We start from the raw sequence: 16,397 nt of genomic DNA on the forward strand, positions 1-16,397 counted from the left end.
TATGTAAAAATGTATCACTAGCCACTTTAAACAATGCCACTTAATATAATGTTTACATACCCTACATTACTCATCTCATATGTATATATATATACTGTACTCTATATCATCTACTGCATCTTGCCATCTTTATGTAATACATGTATCACTAGCCACTTTAAACTATGCCACTTTATGTTTATATACCCTACATTACTCATCTCATATGTATATACTGTACTCTATACCATCTACTGCATCTTGCCTATGCCGTTCTGTACCATCACTCATTCATATATCTTTATGTACATATTCTTTATCCCTTTACACTTGTGTGTATAAGGTAGTACTTGTGGAATTGTTAGGTTAGATTACTTGTTGGTTATTACTGCATTGTCGGAACTAGAAGCACAAGCACTTCGCTACACTCGCATTAACATCTGCTAACCATGTGTATGTGACAAATAAGATTTGATTTGAATTGATTTGTAAAACAACATCAGAGAACAATACAGAAGGAAATGTAATGATCTAGCTAGTGACACTTAAGTAATTGTTAACTTATCTTCCTCATACTGCAGATATCACAGTCATCATAAGGTATTTGGTAGCCATGGATACCACACCAATTATGCAGCATGGTCTTTCTGAGAAAACTGTAAGCAGAATTTTGATATTGTGTATTAGTTACATTTCTCAAACATGGAGCTCATACTGTGAGTCGGAATATATTCTCGACCAACACTGAATGCAGAGGCGTCATGCCCTTATTTTTTGAGGGAGCACTGATTGCCAAATCCAATCTCTTTGGGTTAATTATGCACTCGATATAGTTTTTCTTATGTATACTGAAATTCTACTTTTGAAAAAGGTCAACGCATCTTCTGAGGGTGAATGAAGTGAAGAGAACAGCCATGCCTCAATTATTTTAAAAAATATGTCGTTTTCACAGGACAGAAGTTGTCTTGTGATTTCTCTGTCTGAACACGAATGTGTGTAGAATCTCTCTCTTTTGATAAAACGTCTTCTTTCAACACAAATATCTGTCTTTGCGATCATACACGTACAGCTTACCTAAAAAGCTCAGCGTCATAAGCGCATGTCAGAACAAGTTAGCAGACGTCTCTCATTTTCATATTCAGTACATATTTGATAAAGGCCTATTTTTGAGCACACATATTCCAGTCGCATTTAAGTATGTTCTTCAATCTTATTTTGTTGACCACAGTGAACAGTAAGAAATTGTGTAAGAAAAAAGGCAACTTTACTTAGCAAAATTATTGGAAAAGAAATGCTTTAAATTGCTATTTTTTCTTTTAAAGCTCTTCAGTGTTACGCATATCGCTTAACTTCTCTAGGATAGGGGGCGGCATTTTCACATTTGGATGAAAAGCATACCCAAATTCAACTGCCAGCTACTCATCCCCAGAAGATATGCATATTGTTAGTAGAGTTGGATAGAAAACACTCTGACGTTTCTAAAACTGTTTGAATCATGTCTGTGAGTATAACAGAACTTATTTAGCAGTTGAAACCCAGAGGACAAACCATTCAGAATTATTTTTTTTGAAGTCACTCTCTTTTCAATTAGAGTTAATTGGGAAACCAGATTTCTAAGGGACCTGCTTGCAGTTCCTACCACTTCCACTGGATGTCAACAGTCTTGAGAAATTGGTTGAGGTTATTCCTTTGTGTAATGAAGAAGTACGGCCATCTTGAACAAGAGTCACATGAAGTGTCCTGTTAGATAGAAGCGCGTGACCAGAAAGCTAGCTATAGTTGGTTTTAATCCTGTATTGAACACAGATCATCCCGTCTTCAATTGTATCGATTATTAACGTTAAAAAATACCTAAAGTTGTATTACAAAAGTAGTTTGACATTTTTTGGCAAAGTTTACAGGTAACCTTTGAGATATTTTGTAGTCACGTTTGAGCAAGTTGGAACCGGTGTTTTTCTGGATCAAACGTGCCAAATAAATGGACATTTTGGATATATATCGACGGAATTAATCGAACAAAAGGACCATTTGTGATGTTTATGGGACATATTGGAGTGCCAACAACAGAAGCTTGTCAAAGGTAAGGCATGAATTATATTTTTATTTCTGCCTTTTGTGTCGCGCCTGCATGGTTGAAATATGCTTCTCTGTCTTTGCTTACTATTGTGCTATCCTCAGATAATAGCATCATTTGCTTTTGCCGAAAAGCCTATTTGAATTCTGACATGTTGGCTGGATTCACAACAAGTGTAGCTGTAATTTGGTGTCTTTCATGTGTGATTTCATGAAAGTTTGATTTTTATAGTAATATATTTGAATTTGGCGCTCTGCATTTTTACTGGCTTTTGGCCAAGTGGGACATTAGCGTCCCACATATCCTAGAGAAGTTAATCGAATGCAAAATACATAACAACCACAACCTGAACTCTTTCAATACAGGGCTCATTTATCAAAGACAAGTCATTCAATAGAAATGGTTCACATTGACACTCAAACAGCATTAGAGAACGAAAACAATTTGGAAAGGCGGACCGGTCAGAGTGAAGGTACTCTACTGTTCATTGAACTGCCTCTTTACAATACTAAAATGAATAATAAACACAGCAATGATCAGTAGAGTGTGCGGAATATCTTTCATTTACTGTATCCAGCACCTCACATTTATATTTTTAGGTAGTTTTACAGGTACACAAAGAGACAAAAATCATCCTCAAATTAAAAGGTACATCATACTTTGTTCTGCACAATATCTTAAACAAGTATAAGTATCCCTTTAACCTTTCATTTTTGTTTTTTGTTCTTCATTAGATCATCATTATTGGGAGGGGCACATTCACTTCTCCCTATAGTAATTTCCTCCCTGGTCCAAGGAAATGTTTGTGACCCTACTTGTCGTGACTCTACACTGCTTCCTTGTGTCAACTGTTCTAGTGACACTTTACTAAAACCCTGCAGGCATCATGCTTAATAACTTGTTATACGCATGAATGAGTATTTTATAATGTGCTATAATTAAGCTTATAATGTGTTATGTATCTTTATTACTTTCTCACCCAGACCTGTGTCACGTTTGCTCAACCTCTCTGTCACTCACACACACCATCTCTTCGGGAAACGTTGTGAAGTCTTGAATCACTACTTGGGGTGGCATGGGCATTGGCATGGGCACAGGCATAGTCACTTTTGGGCCGTGGACAATGCAATTCTTCTGCATCTCAACCCCAAGGGCGGGAGACGGGACCTCGCCGAGATGCCTCCGATACTGGACGAAACTGCATGTCTTGAGAACAATGGCGATCACATTTTTACCCATCAGTATCCCAGACACCCTGGAGTCCCTATAGAAAATCATGTTCCCACCTCGAATGAAGAGAGTGATGATGTTAATAGTCACCAGGCTGAGAATCGGATAGAGCATCATCTTATGGGGCACGATGTTCACCCCTTGCATGCTGATCTCGCTCAGCGACACGCACGGCAGCACCAGCAGCAGGATGTAGCAGTAGAAGAACATGAGTCCCTCCACCCATAGGGGGAGCCCTCTCCTCTGAGGCTCCCATAGGTTGGCCTGCACGTCCAGGACATCGAGCAAGTCCACCACCACCCAGAAGAGTCGACACCGGATCTCCTCCTTCTTCCTCTGCGGCCGCACGTACTCCATGTGGTCGATGGCCACCAACGTGACGTAGACCACGGGCACGCAAATGGACAGAAGCAATGTCAGCGCTTTCCGTGCCACACCATCCACGCCGCCGCCGCCAGTCCAACCGTCCAAACTTCTCCCCTTTCCGTCCTCGGCCTTGTAGTTCTGGTAGACGAAGTAGACCTTGATCTCCAGGACAAAGACGTAGAAGAACCATAGGATCATGGCGTAGCCACGCTTGGAGGTTCGCACCTCAGAACCCACCCACACAGCCACGTAGCGTAGGACGATGAGGAAGCAGATGTCCCCCACGAGGACCATGATGCACACACCGATCTTCCTGGGCCCCTGGTTCTGCTCCACCAAGTAGGCGTCCATCAGCGCCATGCTGCCCATGATCAAGACAGCCGACAAGCACACATGAAGCTTGTTGGCGGGTGGTGGTGGCACCATACTGACCAGGTGGTGAACGTCCAGGAAAAGAGGGAAACCAAGATCCAAGACAAAAGACGAAACAAAGGTCAAACAAAAATGAAGTTCCAAGAAAAAGATATAGGTCCAAGAAAAACAAGTTAATAAATAAATGAAAGTTGTGCGTCAAAGCAAAAGCCTGGGTTCAAAGAGGGTTGGGTATTATAATAAATTTGTGGTAACTCTCTCTGTTCATCAGCTCATTTTAGTCCTGTTGGTTGAATCAGGTATATACCACCATTTGGTTCAGATAGTTGTAGTCCCATCAGATGCCTGTTTGTACAAAGTCAGGTCCACTTGCATGACCTGCCATCAGTTCCCCCAAAACACCCTCATAAATATGAATAGTTATCCTTCAACCTCAATTCAGTACTCAAGAAGCAGGGATACAGTCAAGCAGATTAAATTTGAAACTGCATTGCTGCCTAGGGATCCTAATAAAAATCGAAATATAATATTTTTAGCCCTAACTCTATAACTCTACATTCTAAACACAATGCCTCCACATCATCGATTTGTAGTCCTTTAGTGTCTGCAGTAACTTGGAATTGATCTTTTATTACTTTAATGTTCTTGTAATCCTGTCAGTGGTTGATATCATTTTAGATGTTGGACATTGTAGATAAGTTGCCGCATAAAAAATTATCCCGGAGCTCTTCCAAGCAGTAACAAAAAGCGCAATGGATTCAGCAATGCACTTACACTTACGTCTCCAGTCATAATCAATCATAATGATTCGCAGCATTACATTTCCGGTTTGATGCCAATGTGGAATTGCCAACCCCAGCACTAATTCCATACAGTGGCATGGAGGGAAAAAACATGATGGATAGGGTTCATTATGTGAGTATTGGATATCCACTGCAACAAATTATAGGTTTCGTCTCCATTGTAATCCTCGCACGTTCCCAACACTGTGATATTCCCAATATATTGTGTTGACAAAAGGAAACGAACAACTGCGATTCCAACGCTATGTTTCTGTTGACCCACAAAATCATCCCCCGCACACCCCTTTTGAGTCATAGAAGGGAACAGGGACCTGTGTGTGCAACCTCAAAAAGAAAGGACGTGGAAAAGTTTATCTTTGAAGTTGAATCCCTGAAAAACAACACGCCTCTTGTCTTCTTCAATAACAAGTGCTCTCACTTCAAAGATGCTCTCCTCTTGACGACCGAAAGCTCCTAATGCGGAGATTCAGGTGGAACAATAAAAAGAATGTGTCCCTTTGATCGACGATCCGTTCTAGGTGAGTGTCCTAGAATGTCCACCGGAGTGCGGTCAACCATCGAATGCCGGACGTGCCCCACTGCCCATTGAGAAACACAGCCATCAACGAAAAGCTCTTTTCACTCCTTTCTCATCTTCTTTCCCCCTCCGAAAAGGACTTGCGAATGGCCATCACTTTGTCACAGCATTGTCAACTCTCCCAGTTTCAAATGTCCTTTAATGTGAAAATCTCTAAATATTTGCCCTCCTTGCTCCTACTTGAGGTGCTGTTTGTATGTGCCTTCCCAAACTAGGTCTGCTGGAATCTCTTTTCGCCCCTCTCTTGCTTCTCTTCCTTCCCCCACTCGTGTGTGCTCAGCCGTTGGATGTCGAAGAGGCATGCTCAGAAAGCCACAGCTGCAGGAGGAGAGAGAGAGAGTGAGGGAAGGAGAGACAAGGATGTAAGGGAGCGATGGTGATGGTCATGTGTGAGCTGCCTCCTGACATCAAGTTCTCTTCTCTTTTTTCATCCCTTCTTTTCCACTCCTGGCCCATGCTCTTTAAATCCCTCCGTCCCTCTTCTTCAGAGTGACTGATCCCTGCTGTGAAGTCCACCCAACCCCTCAGATGTTGAGATCCTCCTTTTATCAGGGGAGGGCAAAGACGCTCTGGGGGGGGGGATTCAAAGACATACAAATCACATACACACTCCACTGAGACGAGTAACACACACCCCCACACACACTCCAGCGTAATGAGTGATCCACACGTCCCCAGCGGCTCCCTGTGTGTGTGTGCATGCGTATGTGTGTGAGAGGAGAAGGGGAAGGCTAAGCCTTGGCTGCTCTTTCAGAACCTTTGCACTGATTTCTTTAAGGGAACACTGAATCACAGTGGTGAGAGACGAGATACTCAGAGCACTTAATATACCACCATCCCTACAAAATGTGGGTGCAATTATACACAATTTATAACAATAGCGATAGGGGAGCATAGAAATAGAGTCATCAATAACTTAGAAATAGAATCATGGAACATTAACATGACCATTTACTTAAATGAGGATGCCTGTTCCAGAAATCCTATTTCTATGCCTGATAATTCATGCCGACTCATTACAAGCCTTTACCTGAACCTCAACATCACAATCTCTCCTTTTGGACAGACAGGCTATTTCATAATTGATGAAAGACTCCTCTTTTCCAGAATTAACAGAGGGATCGTCAAGCGTAAATAATAAATGGGCAAGAGGGAGGGCTAGCAGTGTGTGAAGGAGCTAGCTGCCTAGCCCCAGCGCTTCGCTAGGATAATTAAGCATGTAATAATAAATGGGGAAGGAGAGAGGGAGGGCTAGCGCCACACTAGGTCTTTGAGCCGGTGTGGGGGAGCGTAGCCCCAGCGCTAGGCTACGCTAGGCTAATAAGGCATGTTTGATCGCTTGGCATAAATCCTAACATCAGACTGTTAAGACACCCCACAGGGGACAGGTTATGTGATGCATTACTCCCAAATATGAGCGCACAGGCGGGGGGCTTGAGTGGGGTTGGAGGGGGGTGTCAGTAAAGCCACTGCCACCGGCCATCAGTTTATTGGATCGCGTGTCATTGGCTCCAGCCACTTTCCCTGTCGTGAATGCTTATATTACACTATCTAAACACCAGTGAAGCAGAGACAGCCTATCGTCCATACCCACTGTAGTGATGCACTGTCTGTATCCGAGTAGAAATGGAAAGTGTTTTCCACCAAGTAGATACGTGTGTTAATTGTGCTTTGTAGCCTCTCTCTCTCTCTCTCTCTCTCTCTGCAGGGAAATCATTTAGTCCCTTTTTACCTTAACTGTAGTTTCCTTTTTCTAAGAAATACTCCCTGAAATCAGGATTGGTGTTTGACTGAGGTGACCACTTATTTTTCATTAGTAAACTCTTAATTGTATCTCTTAAATGTTTTAATGTGTTGTTTAATCTGTCAATTTGACTGTGCCATAACAATAAAAATCATTTTAATCACTAATAAAAATAACACTTTGGTTCCATTACATGTTTCGTTAAGACTTGTTTGGATATATTCTTATGGCTTTTCTCATGGGCAACATCATCACAGCCGAAACCACTTCAAAATATACAATTATGTATAATCAGTCACAATGACTCTGTGAAAGCTTTCAGCGAGAGCTAAAGTGCTTTCTGACTGACAATGTCATTATATTTTAACAGGGATAATGGGACTAGGGATGTTAGAACATATCAAAAGGAATAACAGCTTGTTTGTATTTCATTTCCAAGTGATTATAACGGCAATGCCTTATGCCGTTGGTTATTGCTATGGAAACTCCAAGGAGTGGCTTCTCATTTCCAATTGTGTCTAACTTCCTTTAATTGCAACTGGCACCAGACCCCTTTCTTCTCTTCAATGCACAAAGTGCACAAAGTGGAGCTAACTCCATTACCGTAATGAAACGGGAGACGCAAATGCAAATTGTGAGGTTCTCAAATCATATTATCTCAAAGAGGCAATAAACTACGAGGGCGATATGACAGTTCCACAGCAGCCAACAACATGCATTACACATATGACTTCACCCTCCAATAAATTGGGTGAAATAATGAGAGAAAAATGAGAAAAAATACCTTTGGAGGATTTTGGAGTCTTTTAATGACTGTTTGATACAAGGTTGGAATTTCTCTTGCTCGCGTAATTATATCAACAGAATTGAAGGTGTTAATTTGTGCAACATTGCACTCAACACCATCCAAACACAACATATCTGATACCTGAAACAGCTCAAATTGCACATCATAAGTCTATGAATCATATCTTCCCAGTGACAACTTTTGTGAGTAGGGGTAGAATTGGAATGTGTCCAACACGTACGGTGTATGGAAATCATTTTGACATGCAACAGTTTTTGTTTTTTTGTGACAATTACAGTACTCAAGGTGACTTTTCCCAATTCCACCTATTTGTGAGCATTAGGCTGTCTTATTGGCTGGGCAAACACTGGAAACTCACAACAGAGTAGTCACCTGTACCTTGTGGAGAGAAAGTACCTAAGAGTCCTAAAATGTCCACTGGGGCCAGAGATATTCTTAGCAACAGATCGGCGACTACTTGGCTCTGACCTATTTCTTCCTTTACCGTGAAAAATTGGTCCTGCCAGCTGGAGAGCTGTTACTGGTGCCTCATTTCCCCTCCATGTGGCTTACTTTTAAAGGCCCTGCCTGCCTCCAACCAAAAGCCCATTTTCCAGCTGGTGCGAGCCCGGGTCCCGTGCCACCAAGAGTAATGGCCATGGTCACGGTCGGTCAGAAAAGCGTACCGTATCCATCTGCCGTGCTGTGGTCGTGGATGCTGATATAACATCTAACATCTAGAAAATTGTGCTACCTGTTTTCTGTGATAAATATTTGCGTCTGCATGTGTTTGTATACATAAGAAGGATATATATGTCCTGTCAAATGTGTATTGGTGGTATAATCCACACGCTATACCACGTGCCTAATTTGTTTATCTGGACTCGCATGAGCCACTCGGGGGCACAGAAGGCAGTCAGGAGCACAGAAGTAGAGAGCTGCAGCAGATACCCAGGCTGTGTCCCAAATGAAACCCTATGCCCTATGTAGGGCAATACTTCTCACTAGGGCCCGTAGGGAAAAGGGTGCTATTTGAGAAGCAACCCCAGAGTGAACCCCATGGAGAGAGGCCGTCCATTACTGACGATGGCCATTTATGTTTAAGGGCACTTCAAGTCCCATCGTAAATTTCTCCGCTTTGAAGATAATATTTTTTCCTTTCCGTAATCACCTGTGGCTTGTGAAAGTGTTGTGGCGGGGGGGGGGGGGGGGGGGGTTCTTTTCTTGGGAACATTGGTGGTTATTTATAACATGTAACCACTATGGTTCATGTCACCTTTTTCTTCACAGAAAGAACACCGAAAGAAAAATGATGTTTAATGTAGCCTGCTGTACTACAGTTAACTACCATATTGGTTAGCGAGTCACATTTGCTTGACTATAGGAAATGTAGCCCTTACGTTTTATAAAAAATCCCTTTACATGTATGTTTTTGAACCGAAGAAAGAGGCCTACCAGCACAATTTCTGAGGCACATGGAAGAGAAATGATCATAGCTTTTTTTGTGTGCAAAGAGCAGCATGACCAAGCTTTGCAAGCCCATTTTGGTAAACACTGACTTACCAGCAGGCAGGGTTTTTCGAAGGCTTTGTTTTTCTTAATTGACAGATTGGCTTGACTCACAAACGTGCATGCATTACTATGGGTCCATTGTTGGAACATACACATGTGAACAAGTCCATCTGTTGATGAGCATCAAACAGAATCGATGATACACAGCCAAATACTGTACCTGTGTATTACCAAACATTGTGCAGGTGTTTGGTGTTGGCTAGTGCCAACAAGCCAATATTGCGATCCCATTATTCTTTTGTTGTGATTAAGTGTAAAGTATTCATATGGATTAAAGGTGTTCATTCAAACATTCAAAGTTCCTACGCTACAGAAATAAACTTGCTCATTTGTAAATTGTACACTGAGTATATAAAACATTAAGAACGCCTGCTCTTTCCATGACATATATTGTCCGGGTGAATCCAGGTGAAAGTTATGATCCCTTAATGATGTCACTTGTTGAATCCACTTCAATCAGTGTAGATGAAGGGGAGGAGACAGGTTAAAGAAGGATTTGAGACAATTGAGCCGTCAATTGTGTATGTGGCTTTGAACGGGGTATGCTAGCCGGTGCCAGGCGCACTGGTTTGTGTCAGGCACGGCAAAACTTTCACGCTCAACAGTTTCCCCTGTGTATCAAGAATGGACATCCAGCCAACTTGGCACAACTGTGACACAGTTAGTCATCAGAATCTTCATTTTTCATTTTAAAGACCACGTGAGTCAGTAATCAGACCAAGATTCCCAGACACCAGAAGTCTTACAAATGTATCATCTGACCCACAAATGTGTTATTTTTAGAAGTTTTAGATGGGATGGAAACATTAAAAAGTCATGAAAAAAAATGCTCTGGAAATGCAAACGGATGAATCAAATTAGCCCAATTTACTCCGCTATAGATATCCTCAGAAGCACACCCAAAACCAATGTCTAGGTCCAAATATTCTTATAGTGTAGTTCTTTCCCTAGTTTCCTTTCCAACTTGGCCCAATGGGTCTGGACTAAATAGGTGCCAGCAGTGACGTGGAAACATGCGGTGCATCTAAAAACTGGCCTCCTCTCCTTTTTCGGTACTGACCTCAAAACACAGGATAGATCGGAGCAATGTTGTGGTTGCCACCAGGAATGTGCTTTTTTGTCCTTTAAGTTATTTCACGTCAGTGCAGATGAAGGAAAGGAGATGAGAAGAGGAAGCCACTTTAGACTATTGAGATGTACCCCGATATCACAATCCTTTCCTCTCACCCATCAGAGGTCACAAGGGGACTTATAAAAATATATATCATGTTTTCAAGGGTTATACTGTTGTAATAGGATTTAGATTTGGGAGTGTTTGTAATGTGTTCAGACATTTGATTGTGCTATTTAATGTCATTCATATAGGGGAAATCAGATATAGAACATGTTTTGCAAGCCTGCCCTTGCATCTATTTTGCGAAAACAAAACTGAAACTCTATTGGTGCTTCGTATGTCTTAAGCTGTTTATGAATGTGTTACATGGTTTATATTCACAGTAGCGTGCCTGAAGCGTTACCTACGTATATGTTTCTCTCAGCATGGTTTCCTTTACTTTGAATGTCCACTCTTATGTCTTCAGCTTATATTTCATAGTGTGTGGGTGTTTATTTTGCAAAGAGGTCATGTAGATGCACACAGACACACATACTCACACACAAACACAAACACACACACACACACACATCCAAAATCCTCAGTATTCCACTCATGAGTGTAAAATTGCATCTGGCACCCAAAGGCATTTACACTGCGGACACACATCTTCCCACAGTTCTTTGCATTTCACGCTGTCACATGATATAAAACTTGTCCACATTTTTCTGGCATTTTCTCTCCTTGTGTACTTGGCGTGAGATGCTTACTCTTTCTCTACTGAGGGAGGTATCTGTTTTCTTCAACTCCAAATCAAATGCAGACTATAAGACTATAATCCTGGAGATAAACTTCACATAATTAAATTAAAATTGAATTAAACGTACTACATAACTCCCCAAACAATTCTCAAAGCCTTGTGGGACAACAAACAAGTCTTATTAAGTTTTAAATGATCATCCGTTTTGGTAAAAAACGTACTTAATAGGAAATGTACCTAATTTAAGCAACATATAACAATTATTCATTGATTGGCTTCATGAATTAAATATAAGGGGGCTATTTATATTGTTAACTGAGTGTATATGTGAATTACTGATTATATAAATCTGTCTCATTAGGACTCGAGGGACAGTGCCTGCATCAGCCTCCAGGCACATGCTTCCTGATGCTAACTAGTCCAAACTCTCAGCCATCCACTTGCTCTAGCTTACTTCAAAGCAGCGGGAGAGGAAAGAGGCCCACATTAGCATATATTTACATACCTGCAGATGCACCCTAATTTGTGGCAGCTGTTGGATTAAATACTTCTCATTGGGAGAGATGCATGGGCGTAATTTCCACTAGGGACTAGAACTGGGTTCAAATACTATTTGACATCTCTCAAATACTTTGAGCATTTTCCCTAGTCAGCCTGGAGTGTTAGATGGGTGGGGTTTGCAGCTTTGTGACTATTCTATTGGTCCATTAAGCCAGACAAGCTCAGTCATGCACGTATTAAGTGTCACACCCTGAACTGTTTCACCTGTCTTGTGCTTGTCTACACCCCCCACCAGGTGTGTCCCATTTCCCTTATTATCCCCTGTGTATTTATACCTTTGTTTTCTGTTTCTGTTGCCAGTGCGACTTGTTTTGTCAGGTCTTACCAGCATGTTTCCCATTTCGACTGTTCTCAAGTTTTTGTTTTCTAGTCTACCCGGTTCTGACCATTCTGGCAACCCTGAACCTGCCTGCCGTCCTGTACCTGCCTGACTCTGACCTGGTTTACGAACCTCTGCCTGCCCTCGACCTGCCTTTAGCTTGCCCCTTTGTGATAATAAATATTCTGAGAATTGAACTATCCTCCTGTGTCTGCATCTGATTCATATCCAGAGACGTGATGATAAAGTATCTGAAATGACTTCAAATATGATTTAAATCCAGGTCTGCGTGGGTCTAGGGACACACACACATACATTTCAATGTTAAATGTTTCTCCCCAACACTTTTGTCGAGTGATGTCATAGTTTATTGCCCAATTAGATACTGTAGAAATGTATGAAATTAGCTTTGAATGGCAATTTGGCAAAAGAGATTTGAATAGCAATGGGGGTGGTCCCCCAAAACCCTTGCCTGATTTTTCTCCCCCACATTTTGTATACAAGTTTTGTAGGAATGTTATTTAAGGGCCTTTTAGATCACAATGAAAAAAGGTTACATGGGTATGGAAGTCCTAGATCAGCCCTTCAAGCTGAACAGAGTAAAACAGAATGGGGCTTTCTGTCTTTTCATTCTTAAACACATGTAAGATGAATGTTATGTTTCAATTCCCTCTCTAACCCCCATCTGCTGAAACACTGCAGAAGTCAAAGAGCTAATAGAACTCATTATAAACCCATGAATGTTCCAGTAACTCACACATTGTCTTTGCCCAAAAGGCACTATCCCTCTATTATTTACATCTTTGAGTTCGTAACTGTAAATCAGCAATAAACCGAAAGAAGTGTGTAAAACCTGACATTTTTTTCACACAAAACAAATCGGTTACTTTCTTTGTCTCGTCCCTTGCATCTGGGCTAAGAAATCAATTTCAATCTCCATAAAATGTGGGTATCTTTAGCGGTAAAACGATTAGTGTTTGATGTTACTGTCACGTTCCTGACCTTGTTTTCCTTTTGTATAGTTGTGTTTAGTGGGTCAGGACGTGAGCTGGGTGGGCAGTCTGTGTTGTTTGTTCTATGTTAAGTGTCAGGTTTAATTGACCTTGTATGGCTCTCAATCAGAGGCAGGTGTTTTACGTTTTCCTCTAATTGAGAACCATATATAGGTAGGTTGTTTCACATTGTTTGTTGTGGGTGGTTGTCTTCCGTGTCTGTATGTCTACCACACGGGACTGTTTCGTTTGTCGTTTCGTATATGTAGTCTGTTCCTGTTCGTGCGTTCTTCGTCATTTTGTAAGTTCTCAAGTCCAGGTCTGTCTACATCGTTTATTTGTTTTGTAGTCTGTTAAAGTGTTTTGTGTTTTGTCTTACTTAAAATAAACTTCAGTATGTCATATAACAACGCTGCGCTTTGGTCCAATCCCTACTCCTCCTCTTCGGGGAGGAGGAGGAGGAGGAGAACAATCGTTACAGTTACAGTATCTATCCTTTGACCAATGTAAATCCCCTCTAGATTTTTGTCAAATGTGTGTGTGTGTGTGTGTGTGTGTGTGTGTGTGTGTGTGTGTGTGTGTGTGTGTGTGTGTGTGTGTGTGTGTGTGTGTGTGTGTGTGTGTGTGTGTGAGTAATGCTACAAGCACAGTGAGGATACAGTCTTTGGGGATTTGCTAACTGATGTGTTCCAGTTTATTATGTTACTGACACTATTTAAAGTTGTTGTAGGCCATAAACAGGTTTACGTTACCAATTTTTCACACATCCACACAAATTAGGAGGAGGAGTCAATAATTAAAATTTTAAATTACGGTCGCTTTACCTTTCAAAAGAACAGCCCCAATAGTGGTCAGAATAAATCAACTCAATTTATTTATTAGATTTCTCTCCAGTATTGATTCTCAGATGTCTTTTAAGGTCTGTTGAAGAGGTGAATCTCTTCCCACAGTCAGAGTAGTGGTGAGATTTCTTCCCGGTGGGTCTCCGCTGGTGTTTGAGGTGTTCTGATGTGGAGAGACTCTTCTCTGCCTCTTCAGCATCATGATGTTGTTGAGTTTATTTATTATACAAGGATTTAATATACAGGGATTTCAAATACAGTATAAACATTTTGTCTGGCATTTCTGGAACACGTATCAGGGACAATGAAATATCAAACAATTTACACAAATGTCGGAAGACTGTGGACACAACACTCAATTACACTAAGTATGACATTGCTCTGGACAATTCAGTCAGCTTTGATAACTTTAACAAGTCTGTTTATCTTTTATCTTCAAACCAAAATTTTTATTTATTTTTTATTTTATTTTACCGTTATTTTACCAGGTAAGTTGACTGAGAACACGTTCTCATTTGCAGCAACGACCTGGGGAATAGTTACAGGGGAGAGGAGGGGGATGAATGAGCCAATTGTAAACTGGGGATTATTAGGTGACCATGATGGTTTGAGGGCCAGATTGGGAATTTAGCCAGGACACCGGGGTTAACACCCCTACTCTTACGATAAGTGCCATGGGATCTTTAATGACCTCAGAGAGTCAGGACACCCGTTTAACGTCCCATCCGAAAGACGGCACCCTACACAGGGCAGTGTCCCCAATCACTGCCCTGGGGTATTGGGATATTTTATTAGACCAGAGGAAAGAGTGCCTCCTACTGGCCCTCCAATACCACTTCCAGCAGCATCTGGTCTCCCATCCAGGGACTGACCAGGACCAACCCTGCTTAGCTTCAGAAGCAAGCCAGCAGTGGTATGCAGGGTGGTATGCTGCTGGCTTAAAAAAAATGGCCACCTCCATCAACTCCTTGGCCTTCCGGTTGTCAAAAAGCTTTCTGTATGTACCAGGTCTTCCCCGTAGGAAGTGCTTTGGACTCTCATCTGAAAAAGTGTGTGTATATACAGCATGAAACTCTGAGCACACAACCAGGTAAGAAGGACAGTTCCGGTGTTCTGGAGCAAGGCGGGTAATTGCCTCTCGGCTCCAAAAGATGACATCCTTCTTCTTCACGCTTCAGTGAGTTTTGCCTGCCTGCGCTTTTCCCGCAGCTGCACAGGTCATCTGAAAACCCTTGCACGGTGCATGGGACCCTTCGTTTCCGTCCGTTTCCTCGCAGTCTGCACAGGTTACTTTAATGGATGCGGACGGCCCTTGACACTACGTGGTTTTAATTGTGTTTGGATTGGCTTCGTGTTTAGACTGTGAAGATGAGATGTGAGAGAGCCTCATTCTACTCAGATCCATCTGCTGTTGTGGGAAAACATTACCTTAACCTTCTTGGTGAGACGGGGGTAACGCAGTCATAAGCATGTGATAACAGAGTTATAAGCTGTTGTACACTCTTACAAAAAAGGGTTCTAAAAGGGTTCTTCGGCTGTCCACATAGGAGAACCCTTTGTGGTTTCAGGCAGGACCCTTTGTGGAAAGGGCTCTACATGGAACCCAAAAGGGTTATACCTGCACCAAAAGGGTTCTACCTGGAACCAAAAAGGGTTCTTCAAAGGGTTCTGCTATGGGGACATCCGAAGAACCCTTTTAGGTTCTAGATAGCACCTTTTTCTAAGAATATAGCTAAGAGTGTACATGGCCTTCCGTTTCAGACTTGACTTACTTCTGCCAGGGAAGGGGGCATCGAGGTAGTAGCCTAACTACTGGGGCTCCAGGTAGAAGTTCCCTTTTGGCACAGATCTAGAATCGGCTTACCCTCCCCAAATCCTAACCTTAACCATTGTCAGGAAATAAGCTAAACTGACCTTAGATCAGATTCCAGGGGCAACTTTAACTTACTCCCCACTGGGTCAGACGACAACGGACGAAAGCATGTCATGGCAAGAACACAAAGTTAGAGAGGGGTAGAGTTTTTAGAAAATCCTGATGAAAAAATATAACACAACCATCTAAAAGCCTTAATAATTTAAAGTTTCATTATTTGAATTTGCAACATGAATCAGTCATTTTGTTACAATCCGTGGTTAAAGATAGTGGGGCTCCTTTTAATGTTATTATTTTGTAGCAAATTAGCAATTTCATTTGGTCTATCAAGTTCTGAAGTCTTAAAATGTATCAAATATTCTGAGCTTGAGTAAAATAAATGCACTTCAAGGATTGGCCCGGACGTATGGCTGAACATGCAGAGGAATCTTTTCCCCCGCATGTCATTCAGGT

At 41.7% G+C, this 16,397-nt stretch overlaps 1 protein-coding gene across 1 annotated transcript; it reads right to left on the minus strand.

Annotated features, from left to right (window-relative positions):
- Positions 1-2,403: 2,403 nt before the first annotated feature.
- LOC129839141 (transmembrane protein 121-like) lies at positions 2,404-6,101 on the minus strand. Its single transcript, XM_055906419.1, has one exon. The coding sequence runs from the start codon at positions 4,073-4,075 to the stop codon at positions 3,044-3,046; it is 1,032 nt and encodes a 343-aa protein (XP_055762394.1). The 5' UTR covers positions 4,076-6,101; the 3' UTR covers positions 2,404-3,043.
- Between the last annotated feature and the right edge of the window lie 10,296 nt (positions 6,102-16,397).

Source organism: Salvelinus fontinalis, chromosome 3 (genome assembly GCF_029448725.1).
Source record: "Salvelinus fontinalis isolate EN_2023a chromosome 3, ASM2944872v1, whole genome shotgun sequence".
In the NCBI taxonomy this organism is placed as follows: Eukaryota; Metazoa; Chordata; class Actinopteri; order Salmoniformes; family Salmonidae; genus Salvelinus; species Salvelinus fontinalis.